This window comes from Tursiops truncatus, chromosome 1 (assembly GCF_011762595.2).
Source record: "Tursiops truncatus isolate mTurTru1 chromosome 1, mTurTru1.mat.Y, whole genome shotgun sequence".
In the NCBI taxonomy this organism is placed as follows: domain Eukaryota; kingdom Metazoa; phylum Chordata; class Mammalia; order Artiodactyla; family Delphinidae; genus Tursiops; species Tursiops truncatus.
Window position 1 is genome coordinate 44,437,637 of NC_047034.1, and position 27,320 is coordinate 44,464,956.

General features: G+C 38.7%; 1 protein-coding gene and 1 pseudogene across 1 annotated transcript in view; both read right to left on the reverse strand.

Moving 5' to 3' along the window:
- HMCN1 (hemicentin 1) overlaps positions 1–27,320 on the reverse strand; it is a 522,545-nt gene that overhangs the window by 279,677 nt on the left and 215,548 nt on the right. Inside the window, exons 12-15 of the mRNA XM_033853373.2 lie at positions 17,958–18,099; positions 16,735–16,862; positions 6,673–6,786; positions 1,539–1,697 (exon numbers count right to left, since the gene is read on the reverse strand). Coding sequence (XP_033709264.1) covers positions 1,539–1,697; positions 6,673–6,786; positions 16,735–16,862; positions 17,958–18,099 — 543 coding nt within the window. The remainder of the gene's footprint in view (positions 1–1,538; positions 1,698–6,672; positions 6,787–16,734; positions 16,863–17,957; positions 18,100–27,320) is intronic.
- On the reverse strand, positions 18,694–20,157 carry LOC101315857 (1-acyl-sn-glycerol-3-phosphate acyltransferase beta-like; annotated as a pseudogene).

Consider the following 27,320-nt stretch of genomic DNA (forward strand, 5'->3'; position numbering starts at 1 on the left):
GGGTTGAGGGTGTCATTCCCTTTTTGCTGGCTATTTCACTCTTCCTTCTAGAGCTAGACAACGCTACAAGAACACTGGGTGAACAGAAAATATCTGTGCAGGAAAGAGAGAGAAGCAAAACTAGAAAATGTTGAGAAGTGAAACTTTGTATATTTCTTGAAAACAAGAATTCTGTATCTAATCACCCTCTTCATTTGGGCCTTATATTTCTAAAAGCATTTCTTGTATTTCATACTCCGCTGGTAAACTCAGAGACCCTCCACCCATAGATTCCAATCTTAATTCCAAGGCACTTCTCTTAATAACCACAGAGTTTAGTCATGGTTCAAACACATCTTGCTGTGCCCTAGACAGATTCTACAGTGGTGTTTGTGGCCATTTTCAGCTTTGCTGATTCTACCCCAAGGGCATAATCACCAAGAATGCAGAGTGTTCACCAGACAGCCTAAGGGCATGGGGATCATAAAAGATCCCAGCTGGAAAAAAATTTTCGTTTATATGAAATAAAATACGGAGCTTAGAGGGTCATGATTTTCATTTAAAGAGCAAAGATAGTAGAACTAAAATGTTTTGTGTTAACTTTATTCTAAATAAAAAATGCATTTTCTTTATAGTTCTTAACTTTTGCTTAAAAAAACCAGCTTTGGCATGAAAATCATCATGCATAAATGAAAATACAATTTAATGAAATGTCATATTTTATAAATTTAAGTGATGCAAACATTTGACTTATCTGTTAAAATTAAGCTGCCAGGTTCTTTTCCACATGAAACAAGCTCTGTTTTATTTCATGTGTTACCAAACTGTGTAATTTTATTTTTCAAGAAACATGAGATGGAGAGATGAAGGAGGGAGGGCCAAACTTCTTGAGTAATCCGACTAAAGTTGTCATGCACATGCTGTATCATTCACATTGTGATTGACATTTATTTGTAGTTTGTATTTTGTTTTATACATAGAGGAGTCATTGCTAGTGAATTTTTTTAAAAAAGTAAGATAACAATCTGCTACCTTGCTGTCATCAACATCTCCAAATTATGGCCTAGGGCCAAAGTCTAAGTTTTGGCCTCCAGATGTTAATACTTAGGAATTTGGTGTCCAAATGGATGACTCCTGATAGGAAAATGTTTGGCAACAGATGATAGACCAGTGAAGCCTACAGTTTCTGAAATCAAACAACCTAGATTCAAATATCTAGGCTCTGTCCCTCCATAGCTCTTGACCCTGGTCAAGTAGCTTAGCCTTTTTAAGCTTCCGTTTCCTTACCTATATAACAGAGAAAATTATAGTATCTTCCTCTTAAGGTTGTTATGAGGGTTTAATGATATAATGCATATACAAGTTCTTAGCACAGTGCATGGTAAATAGAAAAAAACTTGGTACATGCTAACTACCATTATTATATTAATAATCTGAAATGCTAACTCTAATTTTGCCATTCTAACAAATATTTCCACCAACTGCTTCAAAGTTATTAGTGTCAAAAAATACCAGGTCAATTTCAATACAAACTTCTCTATCAGAGACGGGATGCTTACAGCCAACATCCAGAGTTATCTTGCCAGTTGCTCTTCCGGCATCATTGACAGCAACACACGTATAATCACCAGCATCCAGATCTTGAGTTTCTTGAATCTTCAAAAGTCCCAAGAGAGGGTCAATGATGAGAAATGGTGAGGGCCTCAACTCAAGATCCCCTAAGTCAAAACAAAGCGGAGAACGTTAAACAGTTAGATGTTTACATAGTTTGCTATTGGTTTGATTGCACAACTTCTGAAGAAAACGATTGTAAAGTTTTTAAATACAAGTGTCTTGCACAGTGCAGACACTTAAACAATGTTTATGCAATGAAAGAATGAACTGTTTCTTGGTAATGAGCCGACTTATTAGTCTGTATAATTCCACAGGCTAATCTAGAGTCAAAAATCAGGTCCTAAATGAATTATGTACAAATATTTCCTACCATATATGTACCTAAATGAGAACAAACTCTTTGAAGCTATGTTGGGGGACTGGGAAAGAGTGGCTGGCAGCTGTCACTGTGGCTGTGTTAGGTAAGAAGGGAATGGGAAGATGAAGGTTGAAATGAGGTTTCTACCATCTTTGTGGCAGGATGAATTTCAATTACCCAGGAAATGCTCCGGAGACTATGGGTGTTCTTAGTTTGGCTAATGACCAGGTTTCTGGTTTGCTGAATGTTCTCAGTCAGATTTTGTCTTGTGAAAGGTATGAGCTGCCTGAGAGGATTCTAAGAATGGCTCGGGAAGTAGGAACCACAGCTGGCTAGAGAGGGTAGGGAAGAGCTTGCTGAGAGAAGAGAAAGAATGGATGAGGAACTCTTGACAATGGCCAGAGAGGAGTACTGTTATATAAATCTCCCAGGATACCTCTACTAAACCTGTACTAGGCATCAAAGTTCTTTAAGTTGGAGTTAGAGGGTTTTTTGGAAGAAGCAGGCAGGGGATAAATGAGTGGAGGATGGAACCTGATATCGAATTTGACCTCGGTATGAGGGTAGAATGACCCAAGAAAGATGAGTTATTTCTGGGTTACCTGTCCCTGCAGTGCCTCAGATCTCCTGAGAACCATTTCTATTTGAAGGCAGGCAATGCCTCAACAAATCTCTAAGTTGGGTTAGCCTTTCCTTAGGCTTCCCTTCCTCCAAGGTTTCCCCTCATGGAAGAATGAATTTCACCAGGATGACAAATATCATAAAAAATTACCTAGTACTGATGTTTAAGTGGCAGCTTAGTGTCCATATCTTTTTTGTTTGTTTTTGTAAAGGGTGATGTCAAACTCTTGGTGGGGATCCTAAAAAATTCCAGGAGGTTTAAGGGCCATTGCCTTCGGGTCTCAGAGCACGCCCAGATGTCAAGTCTGAAGAGGTACTCTCCAAAATGCCATATACTAGCTTAGCCATGTGCCCTGGGACTAAGGACTGTGGAAGTAACTCCCTTAGCTTTTAACAGGCTAAAACGCCAGAGCTAGTAATTCTCTAGGACACTACATAAAGCAACAGACTCAGAGCAACAAACAATTCTCCTTTTGTTTTTATAATTTGGGGAGGAGAAGAGGTCAAAGGAGCCATAAATTTAAAAACAAAAAAATTACATTAGCAACTGTCAGTGCCAAAAATAAAGTATTTTTCAGCATTCCAACATTTAAAACCCCAATCATCCTTTTAAGCTTGCTACTGGATACCACGCGAGAATGAGAGAAGCAACTAAAGGCTTGTCTATGTGCCTCTGGGAAACTTTCATAACTAAAAGCAGATGATGTTGACATAAACTTTCCTCCCTCTAGGGGAGGATGCAATGTGACCAAGCTGTTCATCAAGCATTAAAATGTTTGGACTAAAATGCATTTAGATTTTTGGATTTTACTTCTCCTTTACTTCTTCTGTATATGTCAGAGCACATACAGGATGAAATAAAGACTAAAAAGCTACTTTTTGCTAGTAGCTTTTTTTTTTTTTTTTAAATAAAAGTGTTTAAGGAATAGCAGTAATGAAACAAAATATAAATTGGAAAACACTGGCTAGATCAAGTTTGCATTTTGATCACATTTTGGTCATCTCTCTTGATTTCTACTGAACAATTAGTAATCAAATTATTGAGAAGCCATAGAGAAATACAGAACTTTGAGATGAAAATGACTGAGGAAGTATATACTTTTAATAGTAGATAAGATTAGAAGAATGTTTACACACATAGTAAAATATATGAACTTTGCTGACAATCTATTCTAGGATTGAACAATCATTACCATTAAGGAGGATTCTTTCTGCTTTAGTTTAAATTCAATTCTGGCCTCTGTGGATGCAAAGGCTAACGGAGAGATCATTATCCCTGACATAAGACCCTTTAAATTGTTGAAGGTTCTTTAGTGGTTCTCAAAAATGTTTGTCTCAAGACCTTTTTATACTCTTAAAAATTACTGGGGACTTTAAGGAATTTTTATGTGGATTATATTTATTTGTACTTCGCATTTTAGAAAGGAAACGGAAAAATTTTAAAACGTAAGTATTTATTTTCTAATAACTCATGACATTTTAACATGAATGTATTTTATATAAAAAAATTTCCCTGAACAAGAGAAACTTAGTGAGAAAAGTGGGACTGTTGCACATTTTTGCAGATCTCTAGAATGTCTAGCTTAATAGAAGAGAGCTGAGTGTTCATTTTTGCTTCTGTTTCACTTTTTTGGATATCACATATCATGCAGCTGAGATGAGTGTGAAAAAGCCAAATAACATCTTAGTATCATCAGGAAAATAATTTTGATCTCATGGAGTCCCTGAAAAGAATTGTGGGGAACCTCCAGGGATTCCCAACTACACTTTAGCAACAACAGATCTAAAGAAACAAATTCAATTTACTATTTGACCAGAAATATTCTTTATACGACATTTTAATAGTGTCCCTGATTCTTCTCTGAACCCACTTTATGTTGCTCCTTTCTAAAATCTAAAATTTGGGGGGGCATTTGTATGTACGAAATTCCTTTTCTCAAATGGTCTGAATGAAATACAATTTATTAATGAATGATGGTTGCCAAAGGCTGCAGGACAGGGGAAATGGGGAGCTGCTGTTCAACAGGCATAAAGTTTCAATCATACAAGATGAGTAAGTTCTAGAGATTTGCTGTACAACAGTACCTAGAGGTAACAATAGTGTACTGTATGCTTAAAAATTTGTTAAGAGGGTAGAGCTCATGTGTTCTTACCATAAATAAAAAATAAACAAATGACCACATACTTTATTCAATAAGAACTGCCTGAAAAAAAAGCTATGAACAAAAAGTTATTCTTATGGTTAGGGAAAGAACTATTCTTTCCCCCTGTGGTTTCCATAAGGTAGGATCTTCCCAACCTTGCTGCTGTCTCATCCCCAGCAGAGGTGGCAAAGAAAGGTCCAGCTGCCTCCTCGTCCCTTTCTTTTTGGAGCCAGTTTGCAGGTAGAAGAGTTTGTCCCCTGGCTTTTCTCTTTATGATCCAGATTCTGCTTATGGAATAAATTGCCTGCCTGGGACTGGGAGAAGAAGTGATACTGGGGTTCAGAGCAGCTCTGCATATTGGAGATGAACATCAATTGAAGCAGGTCCTCCAACATGATCTGTCAGTGCTTAATGCCCACATGCTAGCTCTGTTGGTGCATAACTCGAACAGAGAAATGGGATATGATTTACTAGGCGCACTGAACTCAAATGTCTCTGGTTGAGAAAAGAAACTACTAGGCAGTCAATTCTAGAATCTTCCACGTGGTGGCTGCAGAGCTCCCTAACTCCTCATTCACCTCCCAAAAGCCATTTGTGGGACCAAAGCTGACATACAGACTACTCAGGAGAGTAGCACCTACTTGGGAGAATAAAAGACTTTCTCTCTGTGACTCAGCTATTTACAGGCAGAGAAATCAGCAGGTTCCATTACTTTAAAGATTTTTTTATTATTAACATAAACTACTGATTGATATTTTTCTGGATTTATTTAATTAAGATGTAAGTTTGAAACTTTTATCTACTTCATTTGTAAGTTAAAGATTTAAGTTTTTCAAATAAGGAAAATTAGTTGTTGTTGACTGAAACCTAATTAAGAAGCAAATCGAGAAATGTCTTCTTTTCAGAGAAAACATGAAGACTAAATCATTTAACATGGAAAACTATGAAAATGACGTTATCTCCTAGTTTCCCTCCCTTTTGTTGATTTGTATTATTGAAAAGTATTTGTTTTCTACATAAAGCCTTTCCTTTTCACCTCGTGTTCCCTAAGAGTTTGAACCCGAGGTGAATTCACAATTTTGTAATTATGACATCAACCTGTTGCTATGGGAATGTCTGTGATTTAACAAACAGAATCATAACAATAGTGCTTTGTACTATTTAGCATTTTTCATCTGAAGATTAAAGAGTATTTTGCAAACAGCATCTCAATAATCCTAGCAACCTCCCTCTTAGGCTGTTTGTGGGGATTTTTATTTCTCATAGATTGGAAAAACGAAGAGAAAAACAGAAGCAGGACATTTTAGACAGATATCTACTGTCAGCATTTGAGCGGAGACCAGGACCCAAGGGCATTCTCACCAAGGACAAGCAGCACATTACTGTTATTTTATTACAGAATCACAGAGGTAGAAGCTTTATATCACAAATAGAGGCAGATAATTTCTATACTTGATATAAACAGCTACCATGCATGATGAAGCTGACCATAAAATACGTTTGTCTTTCAGTCAAATGTCATCCAGCTGTAATTTTCGAGGTATGTCTTTATTTGAGCTCTTTATAGAAAGCGTCCTGGAGAATCTAGAAAACTTCCTAATTGTGAGAGCCTAAGCAAAGTGAACTGAAATAAGTGAAGCTATTTTAAACATTAACTGAGTATTCTTGGACAATTTTCTACAGGAAACAATCCTAAACTAATAAAGAGAACGTTCAGCTGGATTAGCACAGGCGAAGTTTTCCTGCTTTGATTTTCACAGTCCTATAATCCACACCAGATGTCAAATGCTGAAATTCAGAGTGCAGAATTTTGAACTATCGTGTCTAGTGAGACCATAAGCACATTTTATGGAGCTGCTAAGTCACACACCAAAACAAATTTTTAACAAATTATCTTTATCTAAAAGAGAAAACAATACTAAATGAACCAGACATGAACATACTTAAGAAATGTACCTTTGAACCATTTAACCTGAGGTGGAGGAACACCAGACGTTTTACATTCCATAACTGTTGTATCCCCAAGGGCAACCAAGAGCTCACTCTGAATTACCATCAACTTCGGGGCTTCTGAAAACAATAAACATGCAAATAATTAACGTCTTGCACACTGCCACTTACATCTTGTTTCTGTTTACTAAATGAACCAATAATAAAAAAAAAACTATTATTATTTACGTGCTTGTGGCTATCTCAGTTTTTACAAACAGAAATAAACTCTTATGATGTATATGCACACAGATGTGTGTGATGAAAAGATCATCTCTAAGGCCAAAAGAATATTAGGAAAAAATAATTCTGATGAAACAGTGTCCAAAAATTTAGGAAATTAATTGATGCACATTTTCTAGGTGATGCACATTTCAATTAATCGATGCACATTTTCTACGTGACTTTAAGGATATTCATGTCTATCTACAGAGAGACAATTGTAGTCTAAGGCTAAAATTTGCATCTATAAAAAGTAGAGTCTCCCACTTTTAACCCTATTTTTCCCTTTGATGTTAAATACAGACATTCTCTAAGTTTCTTTCCTTAGCTCTGATCCACGCCTTTGCCTAATGCTTTAGTTCATGCACATATTTTTCTCTTAACTGAACATTTTAGGACTTCCTAACTTCAACTGAGGTAGTTTTAAACAAAGCCAAGAGTTAATTTCTCAAAGATCATGTTACTCCTTGGCTAGAAAACTTTGGTGATTGCATTTCATAATTCCCTAGTTCGGCTTTCAAAAATCATAAACTGGTGCATGGCTTTCTTTTGAAGGTCACGCTCCATTACACCTCCTTACTTATCACAAGGTACGGAGCTACACTGGTAGTCCAAAACATGCCCTATTCCCTCCCATCTTCCTGCTTTTGCTAAAGTTTTTTCCTCTGCCTGAAATGCCCTTTGCCACAACTTTTCAAATCCCACTCATTCTTCCAGGCTGAGCTTAAATCCTATCTCCTTTAAGAAGTGTTTGCAAATTCCCCAGTCAGAATCAATCTTCCCCTCCACCAACCTTCTACTTTTGCACTTATGTGTCTGCCTTATATTTATTTACATATATCCACTCCCATTATTCACACTCTTGAAAAGTAAGGACCTCATGACATACATTTTTTATTCTACATTCCACAGTCTCTAGCACAGCATTTTACATAATTTGGGTGATTACTAAGTTAAATAAATGGGTGGAATATTTTGGTTTCTTTGTGAATGAACCCAAATTCATTTCTGCAATGGAGAATCTGTTTCAATCCCCATTCCCAACTGTTGTTCCCTCTCAACATGGCTGTTCTATGAACGATTTTAATTGTCATCTCTAAATCTGAGCCCATCTTCCCTTCTAAACTTATTCACCACGTGCCTTCCTCATTTCTATAAATGAGACTTCTTCCCAGGCTTTTACGTCCAGTATTTGTGACATTTTTCTTACCTCCTTCATCTATACACACCATCTACAATTCTCAATCTTTTTTTTAACATCTTTATTGGAGTATAATTGCTTTACAATGGTGTGTTAGTTTCTGCTTTATAACAAAGTGAATCAGTTATACATATACATATGTTCCCATATCTCTTCCCTCTTGCATCAATTCTCAATCTTTATTGTGGCTCTTCTACACTCCTTCCTCGCCACTGCCAATTTTACTACCTTACTATGAATGATGAAGAAAAATGAGAGAAAGGGTGGATTGCTAGTCATTAATTATTCACAGTTTACAAAATGACACTGAGCATATAACCCTTGTCCTTTATTTGTCTAAGAAAGACCAAAGTAAAAGAAATACTGGGGCTTCCCTGGTGGCGCAGTGGTTGGGAGTCCGCCTGCAGATGCAGGGGACACGGATTCGTGCCCCGGTCCGGGAAGATCCCACAGGCCACGGAGCGGCTGGGCCCGTGAGCCATGGCCGCTGAGCCTGCGTGTCCGGAGCCTGTGCTCCGCAACAGAGAAGCCACAACAGTGAGAGGCCCGCAAACGAGAAAAAAAAAGAAGGAAATATTGTATTCTATATTACATATTATTAGAATATGTGATTATGTATTATAATAGATTTGATTATACTATATATATGTTAGAATGTATTATATTCTATATTATGGAATATTATAGTATAGAATAAGTTGTCATAAAGTATATCTTCAATAAATGCTTCAGTTTGGAGGGGAAAAACTGAAGATGAAAAGCAAAACGTAATACCTAGATAAGTGACAGAAATGTTGTAAATATTTAATTATAACAGAAATATTATAACGTTTCATATGAATAAATATATTTATACATATTATATAAATTCATATATATATATGAACATAAGTGGAAAATGTAAAATGAAAGTTGAGGTTAAGTGGAGAGGAGGAAGATGGCGGAAGAGTAAGACGCGCAGATCACCCTCCTCCCCACCGACACATCAGAAATACATCTACATGTGGAACTGCTCCTAACCTACTGAACGCTGGCACAAGACATCAGACCTCCCAAAAGGCAAGAAACTCCCCACGTACCTGAGGAGGGCAAAAGAAAAAAGGAAAAACAGAGACAAAAGAATAGGGATGGGACCTGCACCAGTGGGAGGGAGCTGTGAAGGAGGAAAGGTTTCCACACACTAGGAAGCCTCTTCGCGGGCGCAGACTGCGGGTGGCGGAGGGGGTAAGCTTCGGAGCCGCGGAGGAGAGCACAGCAACAGGGGTGCAGAGGGCAAAGCGGAGAAATTCCCGCACAGAGGATCGGTGCCGACCGGCACTCACCAGCCCAAGAGTCTTGTCTGCTCACCCACCGGGGCGGGCGGGGCTGGGAGCTGAGGCTCGGGCTTCGGTCGGATCGTAGGGAGAGGACTGGGGTTGGCGGCGTGAACACAGCCTGAAGGGGTTCGTGCACCACAGCTAGCCGGGAGGGAGTCCGGGGAAAAGTCTCCAGCTGCTGAAGAGGCAAAAGACTTTTTCTTCCCTCTTTGTTTCCTGGTGCTCGAGGAGAGAGGATTAAGAGCGCCGCTTAAAGGAGCTCCAGAGACGAGCGCAAGCCATGGCTAACAGTGCGGACCCCAGAGACCGGCATGAGACGCTAAGGCCACTGCTGCTGCCACCAAGAAGCCTGTGTGTGAGCACAGGTCACTATCCCCACCTCCGCTCCCGGGACCCTGTGCAGCCCGCCACTGCCAGGGTCCCGTGATCCAGTGACAACTTCCCTGGGAGAACGCACGGCGCACCTCAGGCTGGTGCAAACGTCACGCTGGCCTCTGCCGCCGCAGGCCCACCCCGCACTCCGTGCCCCTCCCTCCCACCCGGCCTGAGTGAGTCAGAGGCCCCGAATCAGTGGCTCCTTTAACCCCCTCCTGTCTGAGAAAAGAACAGACGCCCTCCGGCGACCTACACGTAGACGCGGGGCCAAATCCAAAGCTGAACCCCGGGAGCTGTAAGAACAAAGAAGAGAAAGGGAAATCTCTCCCAGCAGCCTCAGGAGCAGCGGATTAAAGCTCCACAATCAACTTGATGTTCCCTGCATCTGTGGAATACATGAATACACAACGAATCATCCCAAATTGAGGAGGTGAACTCTGAGAACAAGATATATTATTTTTTCCCCTTTTCCTCTTTTTGTTAGTGTGTATGTGTATGCTTCTGTGTGAGATTTTGTCTGCAGAGCTTTGCTTTCACCATTTGTCCTGGGGTTCTGTCCGTCCGATTTTTGGTGTTTTTTTTTTACTTTAAAAGAAATTTTTTTTCTTAATAATTATTTTTTATTTTAATAAGTTTATTTTTTTATCTTACTTTATTTTATTTTATCCTCTTTCTTTCGTTCTTTCTTTCTACTTTTTCTCCCTTTTATTCTGAGCCGTGTGGATGAAACGCTCTTGGTGCTCCAGCAAGGAGTCAGTGCTGTGCCTGTGAGGTGAGAGAGCCAACTTCAGGACACTGGTCCACAAGTGACCTCCCAGCTCCACGTAATATCCAATAGCAAAACTCTCCCAGAGATCTCCATCTCAATGGCAAGGCCCAGCTTCACTCAACGACCAGCAAGCTACAGTGCTGGACACCCTATGCCAAACAACTGGTAAGACAGGAACACAGCACCACCCATTAGCACAGAGGCTGCCTAAAATCATAGTAAGGCCACAGACACCCCAAAACACACCACCAGACGTGGACCTGCCCATCAGAAAAAAAAACATCCAGCCTCATCCACCAGAACACAGGCACTAGTCCCCTCCACCAGGAAGCCTACACAACCCACTGAACCAACCTTAGCCACTGGGGACAGACACCAAAAACGGGAACTACGGACCTGCAGCCTGCAAAAAGGAGACCCCAAACACAGTAAGATAAGCAAAATGAGAAGACAGAAAAACACACAGCAGATGAAGGAGCAAGGTAAAAACCCGCCAGACGAAAAAATAAAGAGGAAATAGGCAGTCTACCTGAAAAAGAATTCAGAATAATGATACTAAAGGTGATCCAAAATCTTGGAAATAGAATAGAGATTATGCAAGAAACATTTAACAAGGACCTAGAAGAACTAAGGAGAAAGCAAGCAATGATGAACAGCACAACAAATGAAATTAAAAATACTCTAGAAGGGATCACCAGAAGACTGAGGCAGAAGAACAGATAAGTGACCTGGAAGATAAAATAGTGGAAATAACTGCTGCAGAGCAGAATAAAGAAAAAAGAATGAAAAGAACTGAGGACAGTCTCAGAGATCTCTGGAACAACATTAAACGCACCAACATTTGAATTATACGGGGTCCCAGAAGAAGAAGAGAAAAAGAAAGGGACTGAGAAAATATTTGAAGAGATTATAGTTGAAAACTTCCCTAATATGGGAAAGGAACTAGTTAATCAAGTCCAGGAAGCACAGAGAGTCCCATACAGGATAAATCCAAGGAGAAATACGCCAATACACATATTAATCAAACTGTCAAAAATTAAATACAAAAAAAGCATATTAAAAGCAGGAAGGGAAAAACAACAAAAAACACACAAGGGAATCCCCATAAGGTTAACAGCTGATCTTTCAGCAGAAACTCTGCAAGTGAGAAGGAAGTGGCAGTGACATATTTAAAGTGATGAAGATGAAAAACCTGCAACCAAGATTACTCTACCTAGCAAGGATCTCATTCAGATTTGATGGAGAAATTAAAACCTTTACAGACAAGCAAAAGCTGAGAGAGTTCAGCACCACCAAACCAGCTTTACAACAAATGCTAAAGGAATTTCTCTAGGCAGGAAACACAAGAGAAGGAAAAGACCCACAATAACGAACCCAAAACAATTAAGAAAATGGGAATAGGAACATACATATTGATAATTACCTTAAATGTAAATGGATTAAATGCTCCCACCATAAGACACAGACTGGCTGAACGGATACAGAAACAAGACCCATATATATGCTGTCTAGAAGAGACCCACTTGAGACCTAGGGACACATATAGACTGAAAGTGAGGGGATGTAAAAAAATATTCCGTGCAAATGGAAATCAAAAGAAAGCTGGAGTAGCAATTCTAATATCAGACAAAATAGACTTTAAAATAAGGACTATTACAAGAGACAAAGAAGGACACTACATAATGATCCAGGGATCGATCCAAGAAGAAGATATAACAATTGTAAATATTTATGCACCCAACACAGGAGCACCTCAATACATAAGGGAAATACTAACAGCCATAAAAGGGGATATCGACAGTAACACATTCATAGTAGGGGACTTTAACACCCCATTTTCACCAATGGACAGATTATCCAAAATGAAAATAAATAAGGAAACACAAGCTTTAAATGATACATTAAACAAGATGGACTTAATTGATATTTATAGGACATTCCAACCAAAAACAACAGAATACACATTTTTCTCAAGTTCTCATGGAACATTCTCCAGGATAGATCATATCTTGGGTCACAAATCAAGCCATGGTAAATTTAAGAAAATTGAAATTCTATCAAGTATCTTTTCCGACCACAATGCTATGAGACTAGATATCAATTACAGGAAAAGATCTGTAAAAAATATAAACACATGGAGGCTAAACAATACACTACTTAAAAACGAAGTGAGCACTGAAGAAATCAAAGAGGAAATCAAAAAATACATAGAAACAAATGACAATGGAGACACGATGACCCAAAACCTATGGGATGCAGCATAAGCACTTCTAAGAGGGAAGTATATAGCAATACAATCCTACCTTAAGAAACAGGAAACATCTCGAATAAACAACATAACTTGCACCTAAAGCAATTAGATAAAGAAGAACAAAGAAACCCGAAATTTAGCAGAAGGAAAGAAATCATAAAAGTCAGATCAGAAATAAATGAAAAAGAAATGAAGGAAACGATAGCAAAGATCAATAAAACTAAAAGCTGGTTCTTTAAGAAGATAAACAAAATTGATAAACCATTAGCCAGACTCATCAAGAAAAAAGGGAGAAGACTCAAATCAACAGAATTAGAAATGAAAAAGGAGAAGTAACAACTGACACTGCAGCAATACAAATGATCATGAGAGATTACTACAAGCAACTCTATGCCAACAAAATGGACAACCTGGAAGAAATGGACAAATTCTTAGAAATGCACAACCTACCAAGACTGGATCAGGAAGAAATAGAAAATATGAACAGACCAATCACAAGCAGTGAACTTGAAACTGTGATTAAAAATCTTCCAACAAGGGCTTCCCTGGTGGCGCAGTGGTTGAGAGTTCGTCTGCCGATGCAGGGGACACGGGTTCGTGCCCCGATCCAGGAAGATCCCACATGCCACGGACCGGCTGGGCCCGTGAGCCATGGCCACTGAGTCTGCGCGTCCGGAGCCTGTGCTCCGCAACGGGAGAAGCCACAACATTGAGAGGCCCGCGTACCACAAAAAAAAAAAAAAAAAAATCTTCCAACAAACAAAAGCCCAGGACCAGATGACTTCACAGGCGAATTCTATCAAACATTTAGAGAAGAGCTAACACCTGTCCTTCTCAAACTCTTCCAAAATATAGCAGAGGGAGGAACACTCCCAAACTTATTCTACTAGGCCACCATCACCTTGATACCAAAACCAGACAAAGATGTCACAAAGAAAGAAAACTACGGGCCAATATTGTTGATGAACATAGATGCAAAAACTCTCAACAAAATACTAGCAAACAGAATCCAACAGCACATTAAAAGGATCAAACAACATGATCAAGTGGGGTTTATTCCAGGAATGCAAGGATTCTTCAATATACGCAAGTAAATCAACGTGATACACCATATTAACAAATTGAAGGAGAAAAATCATATGATCATCTCAATAGATGCAGAGAAAGCTTTTGACAAAATTCAACACCTATTTATGATAAAAACCCTGCAGAAAGCAGGCATAGAGGGAACTTTCCTCAACATAATAAAGGCCATATATGACAAACCCATATCCAACATCATCTTCAATGGTGAAAAACTGAAACCATTTCCACTAAGATCAGGAACAAGACAAGGTTGCCCACTCTCACCACTATTATTCAACAGAGTTTTGGAAGCTTTAGCCACAGCAATCAGAGAAGAAAAGGAAATAAAAGGAATCCAAGTCGGAAAAGAAGAAGTAAAGCTGTCACTGTGTGCAGATGACAGGATACTTTACATAGAGAGTCCTAAAGATGCTACCAGAAAACTACTAGAGCTAATCAATGAATTTGGTAAAGTAGCAGGATACAAAATTAATGCACAGAAATCTCTGGCATTCCTATACATTAATGATGAAAAATCTGAAAGAGAAATGAAGAAAGCACTCCCATTTACCACTGCAACAAAAAGAATAAAATATCTAGGAATAAATCTACCTAAGGAGACAAAAGACCTGCATGCAGAAAATTATAAGACACTGATGAAAGAAATTAAACGTGATACAAATAGATGGACAGATATACCATGTTCTTGGATTGGAAGAATCAACATTGTGAAAATGACTCTACTACCCAAAGCAATCTACAGATTCAATGCAATCCCTATCAAACTACCACTGGCATTTTTCACAGAACTAGAACAAAACATTTCACAATTTGTATGGAAACACAAAAGACCCCGAATAGCCAAAGCAATCTTGAGAACGAAAAACGAAGCTGGAGGAATCAGGCTCCCTGACTTCAAACTATACTACAAAGCTACAGTAATCAAGACAGTATGGTACTGGCACAAAAACAGAAATACAGATCAATGGAACAGGATAGAAAGCCCAGAGATAAACCCACAGACATATGGTCACCTTATCTTTGATAAAGCAGGAAAGAATACACAGTGGCGAAAAGACAGCCTCTTCAATAAGTGGTGCTGGGAGAACTGGACAGGTACATGTAAAAGTATGAGATTAGATCACTCCCTAACACCATACACAAAAATAAGCTCAAAATGGATTAAAGACCTAAAGGTAAGGCCAGAAACTATCAAACTCTTAGAGGAAAACATAGGCAGAACACTCTATGACATAAATCACAGCAAGATCCTTTTTGACCCACCTCCTACAGAAATGGAAATAAAAACAAAAATAAACAAATGGGACCTAATGAAACTTAGAAGCTTTTGCACAGCAAAGGAAACCATAAACAAGATCAAAAGACAACCCTCAGAATGGGAGAAAATATTTGCAAATGAAGCAACCGACAAAGGATTAATCTCGAAAATTTACAAGCAGCTCATGCAGCTCAATACCAAAAAAACAAACAACCCAATCCAAAAATGGGCAGAAGACCTAAATAGATATTTCTCCAAAGAAGATATACAGATTTCCAACAAACACATGAAAGAATGCTCAACATCATTAATCATTAAAGAAATGCAGATCAAAACTACAATGAGATATCATCTCACACCTGTCAGAATGGCCATCATCAAAAAATCTAGAAACAATAAATGCTGGAGAGTGTGTGGAGAAAAGAGAACCCTCTTGCACTGTTGGTGGGAATGTAAATTGATACAGCCACTATGGAGAACAGTATGGAGGTTCCTTAAAATACTAAAAATAGAGCTACCATATGACCCAGCAATCCCAATACTGGCATATAGCTTGAGAAAACTATAATTCAAAAAGTGTCATGTACCAAAATGTTCATTGCAGCTCTATTTACAAGAGCCAGGAGATGGAACCAACCTAAGTGTCCATCATCGGATGAATGGATAAAGAAGATGTGGCACATATATACAATGAATATTACTCAGTCATAAAAAGAAACGAAATTGAGATATTTGTAGTGAGGTGGATGGACCTAGAGTCTGTCATACAGAGTGAAGTAAGTCAGAAAGAGAAAGATAAATACTGTATGCTAACACATATATATGGAATCTAAGAATAAAAAAATGTCATGAAGAACCTAGGGGTAAGACGGGAATAAATACACAGACCTACTAGAGAATGGACTTGAGGATATGGGGAGGGGGAAGGGTAAGCTGGGACAAAGTGAGAGAGTGGCATGGACATATATACACTACCAAACGTAAAATACATAGCTAGTGGGAAGCAGCCGCATGGCACAGGGAGATCAGCTCGGTGGTTTGTGACCACCTAGAGGGGTGGGATAGGGAGGGTGGAAGGGAGGTAGACACAAGAGGGAAGAGATATGGGAACATATGTATATGTATAACTGATTCACTTTGTTATAAAGCAGAAACTAACACATCATTTTAAAGCAATTATACTCCAGTAAAGATGTTAAAAAAAAAAAAGAAAGTTGAGGTAAACTCGGAAGGATACAGAAGTTATTAATTTGTAAGTAAAATATTGCAAAGAACAGATGAATCATGGAAGGATAGAACTCTGTGGACATTCTGGAACTCTTCCATAATCTGGAAGCTTCCTTGATTTCTGTTGATTACTGAAGCTATTCACTCCCTGAACTTTTAACTTAAATTAGTTACACTATTTGCTTTAATCAATGTGTGAAACGAACAATAAATTATACAACTGGGTATAACTCATTCCTAATATTAATTTTCAAAAAAGTACTTTTACATTGTTTGATATGATATTCATACTATTTGTCTGCCTTTTAAACTGATTATACTTGCCAGTGTATCTGAGGGTAGAAGTCTGTTTATCCATCCCAGCTGAATTACTTGCCAGGCAACCATAGATCCCTGCATCTTTGGGAACTGCATTTTTAATAAATAAGATACCTTCTGAGGTCATCCTATACCTACAGACAAAAAGAAAATAAAATTGAAAATACTCTAATAATAGTATCAAGGAACTATAGCACCTTCCTTTCAAATATTTTAGAGTTATGTTTGTGGTGCTGATTGCAGAAATGATTAACATCATCATTTTATAAGCAGAAATGTTATAATGATAATAACAATAGGTCCCACATATCTAGTACTTGCCATGTATCAGGGCTGCTCTAGTACCTTTACATTTATCAATGTTTTAAATCTTCCTAACAACCCAATGAGTTAGATACTATAATCTCTGTTATACAGATGAGCAAAGAGGTTATACACCTTGCCCAGAGTCAGGGTTAGTAAAGGGAAGAAGTGGAATTTGCACCCAGGCAATCTTGCTCTGTGTGAACTTCTAAGCCCAACAGTTCCTCAAAATGAAAACCTGAGAGATGCAATGCCTCACATCTCAAGTGAGTCTGTGAAGAGACCAGGAATAGAATTTGGCTCATAGCTAAGCCCTTCTCCCCCTGCCAAACCCAGAGTAATGGAAGCCCGATGGCTGGAAACTTCATTGCTTATGCCCCTCGTGTTCAGTACTCTCTTTGAGCATAAGAGGATTCATTTTCTTTTAAAAGCATCCAGCAGAATAAAATACCTCTCAGTGTACGATAGTATGGCAGCAGCAAGCAGGAGTTACGAAGAATGTCTGCATACACTTTAATTAGAGCTACTGTTCTGTCCTTTGTCTCTCCCTCTCTCTTCTGTTAAATCTCAGGACCAAACCTCTAGTAGATGGGTTAAAACTACACATTACTTTACCCACAGAAAGTTTATTATCCCCATTTCAATTATTCAAGGTAAACCAACTGTTACAGTGTTATGTTTGCAAAGCAAAGTATTAGGAAGCACTTAGTCCCAGCTATTGAATTCAAGACTTAAGAACCTCAGACTCTATACATTCATCATTTTTTATTTTACTGACATTTCCTGGCCTATTGAGAAAATCTAAAGCTGCGGATTTGGGTCAAATCTCCCTTAATCTTAGGGATTTGGTCAGATTAATACTGTCCAGAACTTTCACTAACTTCTCTCACTCAGTAAAAACAAAGAACATGATACAAACCCAGTACCTGTGTGAACCCACAATAAACATATCATTCATAGTCCAGGTGATCTTTGGTTTGGGATAACCTGTTGCAGAACACATGATGGAGACCTCAGATCCACCTGTAAACGACTGATTCTTGGGCATAACAGTGACTTTGGGTGGTTCTGCAAAGGAAACACACAGAGTGAAATGTCAATGATGTTAGCAGATTTGCAGGCTTCTCACTGCCACACCATTACTTTTAAAAAATTATTTGTTTATTTATTTTGCACTTTCAAGACTGTACAAAACTGGGGTCTGCTCCTTCCAGCCCCCCAGAACTCCTCCACTCCCTGAAAGACCGATGCAGACTGTGGCTGGGCCCCCAAAGCGTGACTCTGCACCCCACAGGCCCAGGCAGGACCACAGAGGGTCTCATCTCTGGCCATTCAACCCAAGGCCTTGCAGCCCAGCCCAGCCCTGTCAGCCCATCTGGAGCCCCAGGCCTGCTCCTACTCTTGGATCTTGGAGGCATGACACTGGGCAAGGCTTTGCCTTCAGAGCTTGGTGAGGGTCTGGCACACTCTCCTTTGAGGGGACATCAGGGGCCTGGGTCTGAGGCCAATGACAGAAAGAGGCTTCCACTTTCTGGGGCCTGAATGCAAGGTGGAGAGAAGCAGGACTATGACACAGTATTATTCGGCAGCCAGGGCTGGGGTCTCTCTGTCCATTCTCTAGCCAGGTCCTTCCCTCAGCTCCTGACCCACCCATGGCCTTAGCTACTGGGCTGGCTGGGCACCAGGACCTGCAGTGGCCCTATTTTTCTGGGGTATCTTGGACATGCGGGAGAAGGTGGTCCTTGGGACTTGGATGTTCCCAAGCTCATGGCAGCTGGTGTCCATGAGCTTGGGAACATCCAGCCACAGGGTGGCTGCTGGTGGGGATGGCATCCAGCACCTTCATCTTGACCATTCCTGAGGTGAAGAGCTTCCTCTTGGGGTTGTAGAAGGAGAAGGTAGAGTATAACACAGAGGTGAGGGGCAACCAGACTCAGATCACCAGGTAGAAGGCTCCTCTCTTGAAAAGCAGCAGGTCCTGTTGTCGTTCCACATGCCCTCAGGGTAGAGTCACACTTCAAGGTTCTCTCTGACCATGCCCAAGCCCACGTGTGCCATCATGGTCCTGGTACTTTGTTAGTTGATGACAGAAGAAATTTTCACAAATTAAAGTATGGGGAATTCATCCTAGTTTATACATGATTTGGCTTGAACTTTATGCTAGTTAGAACAGCCTGTCTATGTACTGTCAAGCATGCATTGTACATGGGCTTTAACCATTAAAGAATGTATTTAAAAAATAAAAATGGAGTAACTCTGGTTCAAACACTCAAAATGGAGCCAGGTGGCCATTGTGGGTGTGGTTTCACACACGCTCCTGCATCACTGAGAACTTGAATTTTCTGAACAGTATCAAACTCAAGGACACCACCAACTATTCTCAAAACAACATCTGCTAGCAGTTGCCTGCTGCAACCTTATGGTCTCAAGGTCTCCCCTTGTAACTATGCAACCATTCAGTCCCTAAACAATCCTTGCTTAACAAGCACCCTTTCTTCTTGCTGGTTCTAATCCTAATTCTTGACAAACAACTTACGCAACTTTGTGGGTTTTGCCTATATAAGCCTCCCTCATTTTGTGGTCAGGCAGAACACAATTCAAGTGCTTCTTGAATCTGTGTCTCCAGGGCTACAGTCCTCAGTTTGGCTTAAATAAAACTCTTTTCTATTCCTATTATAGACTGTTTACTGATTATTTACATTGGCAATGAAGATGCCCCAAGGTACACAAGATCAGGCCCATGCATCCCATGAAGAACGGCTCCTGCTTGGCAATCTGCATTCAGGAAGGGCCTCCATGAGACCACTATGCCCAGGATGCTCTGGTGGTTAGAGATGATGACACAGGGGTGGTCCACCTCCAGCTTCTGGCGGCTCTTAATCTCAAAGTCAATGCAGTATATGCACTTGAAGGACTGGATGCGCCAACTGATGATGCTCACATTCTCCACTATCTGGCCACGGTGACACAGCAGGCAGGTGACCACGGCCACGGTGACGACGATAAAGCAGTGCATGCAGTACAGGGTGATCTTGGCTTAGAACTTGGCCGTGCAGCTCAGCTGCACAAGCAGCAACAGGAGCAGCAGCTGCAGCAGTGTGCAGTCAGCCACGGCCAGAGTTCCATGGCCAAGGCCGTGCTGGGATCGTGCATGTATGGTGGCCCCCTTGGAGCCTCGATGGCACTGGTCTCAGGCTCCCTCCTTGGGCTCTGGCTGGAGAGGAGGAGCTCTTTGGATAACCCATATCAGAGATCTGGTCCAATCAGTGCAAGAGAGAAACCAAAAGTAATGAAAGCACGGGAGGTAAATCGCTTTTGAGAGTAAAATGAATCTGATCCCAGTGCTGTGTTTCTGCATCTCCACTGGTTACTATGGGGCCCCTTGCTACTTTGCTCCCACTAGCTGACTACTGGTTTCCGTCTGCTCATCTGCAACTTCAATATAAACCTGTTTTCAGGTAAAGTCTCTATACTGGGCCTTTTGCTACTTTCTATCTAGTGAACATAGGTTTGGAGCCAATCTTGTCCTGACTGCTGCCTGTTTTGAGTTGCTCTTTCCCTTTTTATTTGTTTGATTGTAAGTTTGCTGAGGTCGAGACCATGTCTTTCTTATTATTCCATTTCCAATATATTCCACAGTACATAACATCTCTTTCATGTTATGCAGTGACTTGTAAATGAAAGACACTTAAAGCCATTGATGGAATACAGGTCATTCCTAAAATGTAACTTGGCTCTGAGAATTTTTATGCCTGCCGGCCTCTGGAGATCCTGCTATACTGATCATTTGCCTCATGCCCATGGATTCATAAGACCTCAACTTAGAAAATATCAAAGTGCCTATTGCATTCCACTTCTATGGCAGAAAAAAGACTTTTGAAAATGATATATTAAATCAGAAATTCATTGTCAAAAAGAATACAAGAATTCTCTGGGGTAGCTGGGATGCTGATATATCTGGTCTAATCAATTATATGTTTTACATCTATACTACTACAGAGTAAGAATTAATCATCAAAGAAGGTACCATCAAAGAAATATTTAATCATTTTCTTTCTCTTTAAAGCCTGTTTATTTTTTTATTTTATTGAAGTATAATTTACTCATAATATTATAATAACTTCAGGTGTATAATATAGTGATTAGTTATTTATATAGATTAGGCACCATACAAAATTGTTATAATATTGACTATATTCCCTGTGCTGTACATTATATACCTGTGACTTATTTTATAACTGGTAGTTTAAATAATTTACTTAGTGTAAATATCCCCCACTCAATCAGCTAGAAATAAATTCATTTCCACAATTTTTGAAACAGATGTCATGAGTATTAACAAAAATAAATTAATTCAATAATGTGCTTTTTGCACAATTATTATGTTCCAGGCTCTGTGCTAACTTACAGGGATACACTGATGAGCCAAACAGACATGGTGTCAGCTTTCCATTCAATTGGGTTTTTACTATAAAGGAAATTGAGAATTCAGTTAGTCAGTTAGATCTGGATATATTTATGATGTACCTTTATTATAAGTCAGTCTGCAAACTGTGGTTTGGTTGCACTAAGAGGAATCCCCAAACATTTGAAAGAGATACAAATGATGCTGCTGAACTGGGCAGCTAAAGAATGGAACAAACCAAATTAGTGCCTAATTGCTAGCAGCTTATAATCGCCCTTCTTTTTTCTCCTGTTTACACTGTGTTTTTCAAATAATGTTTGCCTTTGAAGTTAATGTTTAAAGGATTTTTCCAGCCAGTGGACTTGGTTAACAGACTCATTATTCCATGGTTTCTTCTTGGTGAACATAGGGCTAAAGAAACATGTGAGGCCAAGGGCAGACTGGCCATGGCCAGTAAGTTCAAATTGTGATTGCATCTGGAGTCCATCAATTCTGAAATGCTGGAGTACTACACATGTGGGGATGCTGCAGACAATCTTTAGGGGAAGAGGTGGAAAAAAATGAACAGTTGTTTTTCTTTGGAATTTTTTGAATACCCACATTTATTCCCACCTTCCTAAAATAAAAGGTTTTTCATGTCTACCTCATTTTGACATAGGATTGCTGCAAAGACTCGGCAGCTCTTGGGAATTCTGTCTAAACATGATGCCTTCCAATGCCGTCTGCCAGAATTGGTTTGGCATATCTCCCAGCGAGAGATAGATAGGCTCTGTAGTTCACATATTAAAGTGAAAATAAATGTCAGTTACCCAAGCCAGGATGTAGAGAGCTAAGAGGTCATTTCTCAAATAATGCCTGGGTATAGGGTGCTGCTCAGGGTCATGAAATAAGTCTGTGTGCAACATACAGATGGGATGACATCATCCCACAGAAGGTGAGAAATTTACCACTGCTCTGGAAAGAATATTTCTCCTGATAATAAAACTAGAAAGGACATGAACAAACACAGGGAAGCATAATGGGATTTCAACCAAATAACAGTTGAATAAAGATGATCAGAATGATTCAGGCTTTACCTGATTACGTTAAAGAAGGATATAATAGACCTCACTTATTTCAACTGTTAGATTTCTTTTAATCCCTAGAAAAAAGCTCAACTTGTTTTTAAAAAGTAGTTGTAATGGAGCAAGGACAAGGTATTGAAGAACCATAGTTCAACTCCATCAAAGTCCAGAGTCCAATTTTAGGCTTTAAGGAGAAGTAATCCATTCTCAGTTGGTTTTCAGTCTCATTTCAGCATCACAATCATCACCATTATCATCACCAACACTAACCATCTGCACCACCATCATAAATAACAACTTGCTGTTCAGTAGCCTAAGCAATGGGAACATGGCACTCTATTAGGTATTAAGGCATTAATTCATTCTTTATATTTGAACCATAATGAAAGAAAAATATGTGAGTTTTTATAATTCATCACCAATGATTTTAAAATGTTAAACATAAATTAGGATACTAAGAATAAAAAATACTACTTTAAGACTTAGGTGTCTTTACATAGCATTAATGCTCAGGTTGCAAAATGCATTATAAGAGAGCATGAAAACAGCCATTGCTCTGACTACAAAGACCAAGGAAGATAAAAGAGAAATGCAAATCAAAACTACAATGAGATATCATCTCACACCTGTCAGAATGGCCATCATCAAAAAATTTAGAAACAATAAATGCTGGAGAGGGTGTGGAGAAAAGGGAACACTCTTGCACTGTTGGTGGGAATGTAAATTGATACAGCCACTATGGAGAACAGTATGGAGGTTCTTTAAAAAACTACAAATAGAACTACCATGCGACCCAGCAATCCCACTACTGGGCATATACCCTGAGAAAACCAGAATTCAAAAAGAGTCATGTACCAATATGTTCACTGCAGCTCTATTTACAATAGCCAGGAGATGGAAGCAACCTAAGTGTCCATCAACAGATGAATGGATAAAGAAGATGTGGCACATATATATAATGGAATATTACTCAGCCATAAAAAGAAATGAAATTGAGTTATTTGTCGTGAGGTGGATGGACCTAGAGTCTGTCATACAGAGTGAAGTAAGTCAGAAACAGAAAAATAAATACCATATGCTAACACATATATATGGAATCTAAGAGAAAAAAAAAAAGGTCATGAAGAACCTAGGGGTAAGACAGGAATAAAGACACAGACCTACTAGAGAATGGACTTGAGGATACGGGGAGGGGGAAGGGTAAGCTGTGACAAAGTGAGAGAGTGGCATGGACATATATACAGTAACAAATGTAAAATAGATAGCTAGTGGGAAGCAGCCGCATAGCACAAGGAGATCAGCTTGGTGGTTTGTGACCACCTAGAGGGGTGGGATAGGGAGGGTGGGAGGGAGGGAGACGCAAGAGGCAAGAGATATGGGAACATATATATATGTATAACTGATTCACTTTGTTATAAAGCAGAAACTAACACACCATTGTAAAGCAATTATACTCCATAAAGATGTTAAAAAAAAAAAAAAAATCTCACCTAACTTGAAAATCTCCAACATCACCTTCATACGCAAGACGCATATTTCCTGTTAGTCAGGTCAATTGGGTCTGATTTGTTGCTGCTATGCCTCTGGTAGGAAACTCTCAAAGACAAGACCTAAGGCCTTTTTCTTCAAGGTGATTTAATTCCCATCAACAAATTAATCAGACAATGGTAATGATTTGAATTACTTAAGCAATAATTTAAAATATTTTTCAACACTGGTATATTTACAGTACTTGGGCAAACTTCTTTGGGCTTTCGTTCTTTCACAAAACAAACATTCATTGAGTACCTACTGTATTTCTGACACTTTATGACCTCAAAGATCTCACAGAATATTGTATACAAAGACATATTATGTACAATTAGGAACTAAATCTCTTTCTAGTAGTCAGTTCATTGAAATAGAAAGGTGGGCAGAAGTTAATGAGTATCTATGTGCCAAGAATCTAACTCTAGACCCATCACTTATTTTTCTCAATAACCCTATGAAATATTACTGCCATTTTACAGATAAAAAAACTAAGGCTCAAAATGGTTAAATAATCCATGGTATCTGGTTTATACTTCAATGGAGATAATAATGGTATCTATACACTAATATGTATAAAATAGATAACTATTAAGAACCTGCTGTATAAAATAAAATAAAATAAAATTCAAAAAAAAAATCAAGATGAGTGTTTTTACCTTTGTGTAAAAAAATAATAATAATGGTATCTAACTCATAGGGTCATTGTGGATTAGCTAAACTAATACATAAAACACTTAAAAAATTCCTGACACATAGTAGGCACTATGTAATTTTTGCTATTATATTCCATTATATGGTAAAGTATGACAAAGAATGATAAAGTAAGTATACAGTATTTACAATATATGTGTACAAATGTATTATCTAGACATTTACACATGAAACTTGATCACAATTCTCACACTTGAGTACAGTATTTAGGTTACACATCCTAGTAATAAATAACACTTATTATATATTTTTCTATTCTTCTGAAATTTGAGATGTTTCTAGACACTCAAAATGTATTAGAAATTTCAATAAAAATAGATAAATTTAGTTTTACTGATGGAAAAAAAAACTCACCAATACCTATGTCACCTGGCACATGTTAAAAAAGAGTTATGATGATGTAATGAACATATGGTTATGATAATATCAATTTCATTCTTAGTGAAGTAATTCTGGTCATTAGGGACTTACTTCATCAATCAGTTTGAAAACTATTTCCTTTTTTGTTGCTAAATTCTCTCTAGTGACCTAGACTAATTAGTGACAGACATCTACCCTTTCCTGACACCACAGAAGACAAATTAATACTTCTCATGTTCATACAGACATAGAAGGAGGAAAGGAGGCTTTGTCTGGCCCTTTGCGTTCCATGTGGCAGCATGTGATTATGGAAGAAATGTCAGCTCTACACTGAATACACTCAAATTTAACCAGGACACCTGTGCTCATCTTCAGCTTCAAAAATCATCCTCATAAAGGAGCAGTCAATGGAATCAACAGAAGATAGTCTGTTTTAAACAAAAGTTTAAGGTCACATCATATACATAAATACCACTACACTTATTCTGATTTTTATTCCTAAGTCTGACCAATACAAGCATTTGGAAATTTAGCGGCCACTGTGCCACCTTAAAAGTGATAAACTGTTCTGGCCGATTTCACAAAGTTTTGCAAAAGTCACCTGACAGAATTCTTAAATTAGGGTGAACTAGTTTAAACACTACTTCAAAAATAATATCTGTATAAATATTTTCACCAGGTAATTATCAGATTTTGTTGTAAAATATGGTTATAAATGTAAGCAGTCATATGCTGTCCTGTGCTATAACAGGAAAATAAACTACTTACATAATGAAATCTAAAATTGTTGATGTGATTCAAATAAGCCACTGAAGTTAACATGGAAACATGAAAGATAAGGTCCGTGACCCCAGTTTTCCTTATAGTCTGCTATTGTTACTTTGAGGTCCATTCAGCAATTAAGGAGCACACATCCATTGGGTACAATTGTGTTTTTCTCTCTGTGCAAGGCATTATGATTTTTTTTTAAAAAAAGGGCAATAAGTATCACACAGTGCGTGTAATATGATTGGGGAAAAACAACTAGACATATGAAATTGATCATGACTAAGTGCAGACTTGTGTGGTAAAAAATTAAATAAAAGTTCTACAGGATACCAGAAAAAAAGCAGCCAACAATTTTCAGAAAGGAGGTGTTTTATGAGAGGGGCTTAGCATTATAAGGAGGATATAGGTAGGGGACATTAAAGTCAAACAACTCTATGAGCTAAGTCACAGAACTAGAATGAGAATGAAGTAGTTTGGAGGCAGTCAGAACGCCCCTGTGACTCAAGTATGAGAAGTGGAGTTGGGGTAAATTATGGAGGGATGGAAAATAACAGGGCAGGGGCTAGAGTTGAAGCACTAGGAAACAGAAATTCACTGAAGGTACAATGAACATATGGAGCTTGACAGAAAACATTCAGTGGCCATCAAAGACTCAATTCTGGAGACAGAAGACAGGATAAGTGTAGTACCTATCCATCTTTTTGAGAAATTTAATACAAAGAAAATTCAAACCTCATATATGACACCAAAAATTATTTACCTGATACTACTCTGACATATAAAATGCAGCAGTATCAGTAATAGTTTATGGACAAAAGAATTATCTACCAGTTTCTCTACTTTTAATCAATAATTAGAAGTGAAGCCTTAACAGCAAGTTCAAGTATTCAGTTATCCATATTAAGGAAACATGAATGATGGATAAATATATGAATATCTAATTACTTTAAGGTAAACAGTTTTCATGTATTGAAAGGAAACATTTTTATTCCTTTTTGCTTGTCCATACATGGTTTTATGTGGATAAAGGGTGAAGATCAAATGTTGAAAGTATTATGAAAGGGTCAGCTTGTGGAGGACTGAGGGGTGTAAATTTTATTCTGGGGTAATTAGGAAACCACAAAAAGGGTTTGACTAGATGGATACAAAGCGATATTTAGGGAAATTTCACCTGATGGTACTACGGAGTAGAGTGGGGCAACAAAATCAGAAGAAAGGAAGCCCCTAAAAAGAGGATTTTTATGGATTTAGTTTAGGCATGTGAATCAGGAGGGGGAGGGGGGTGGTGCCAATGGAGATAACAAGAAAGGGAGTGAGGTGAGAGGCAGTGAAGAAGTGAACTAACCCATGCATAGGGAAAGTGAGAGGCGCCTCAGCCTAAAATATCATTACAACTGGGATAATTCCATCTGAACTCTAAATTTCCCATTAGATCATTCACTCTGATCCCT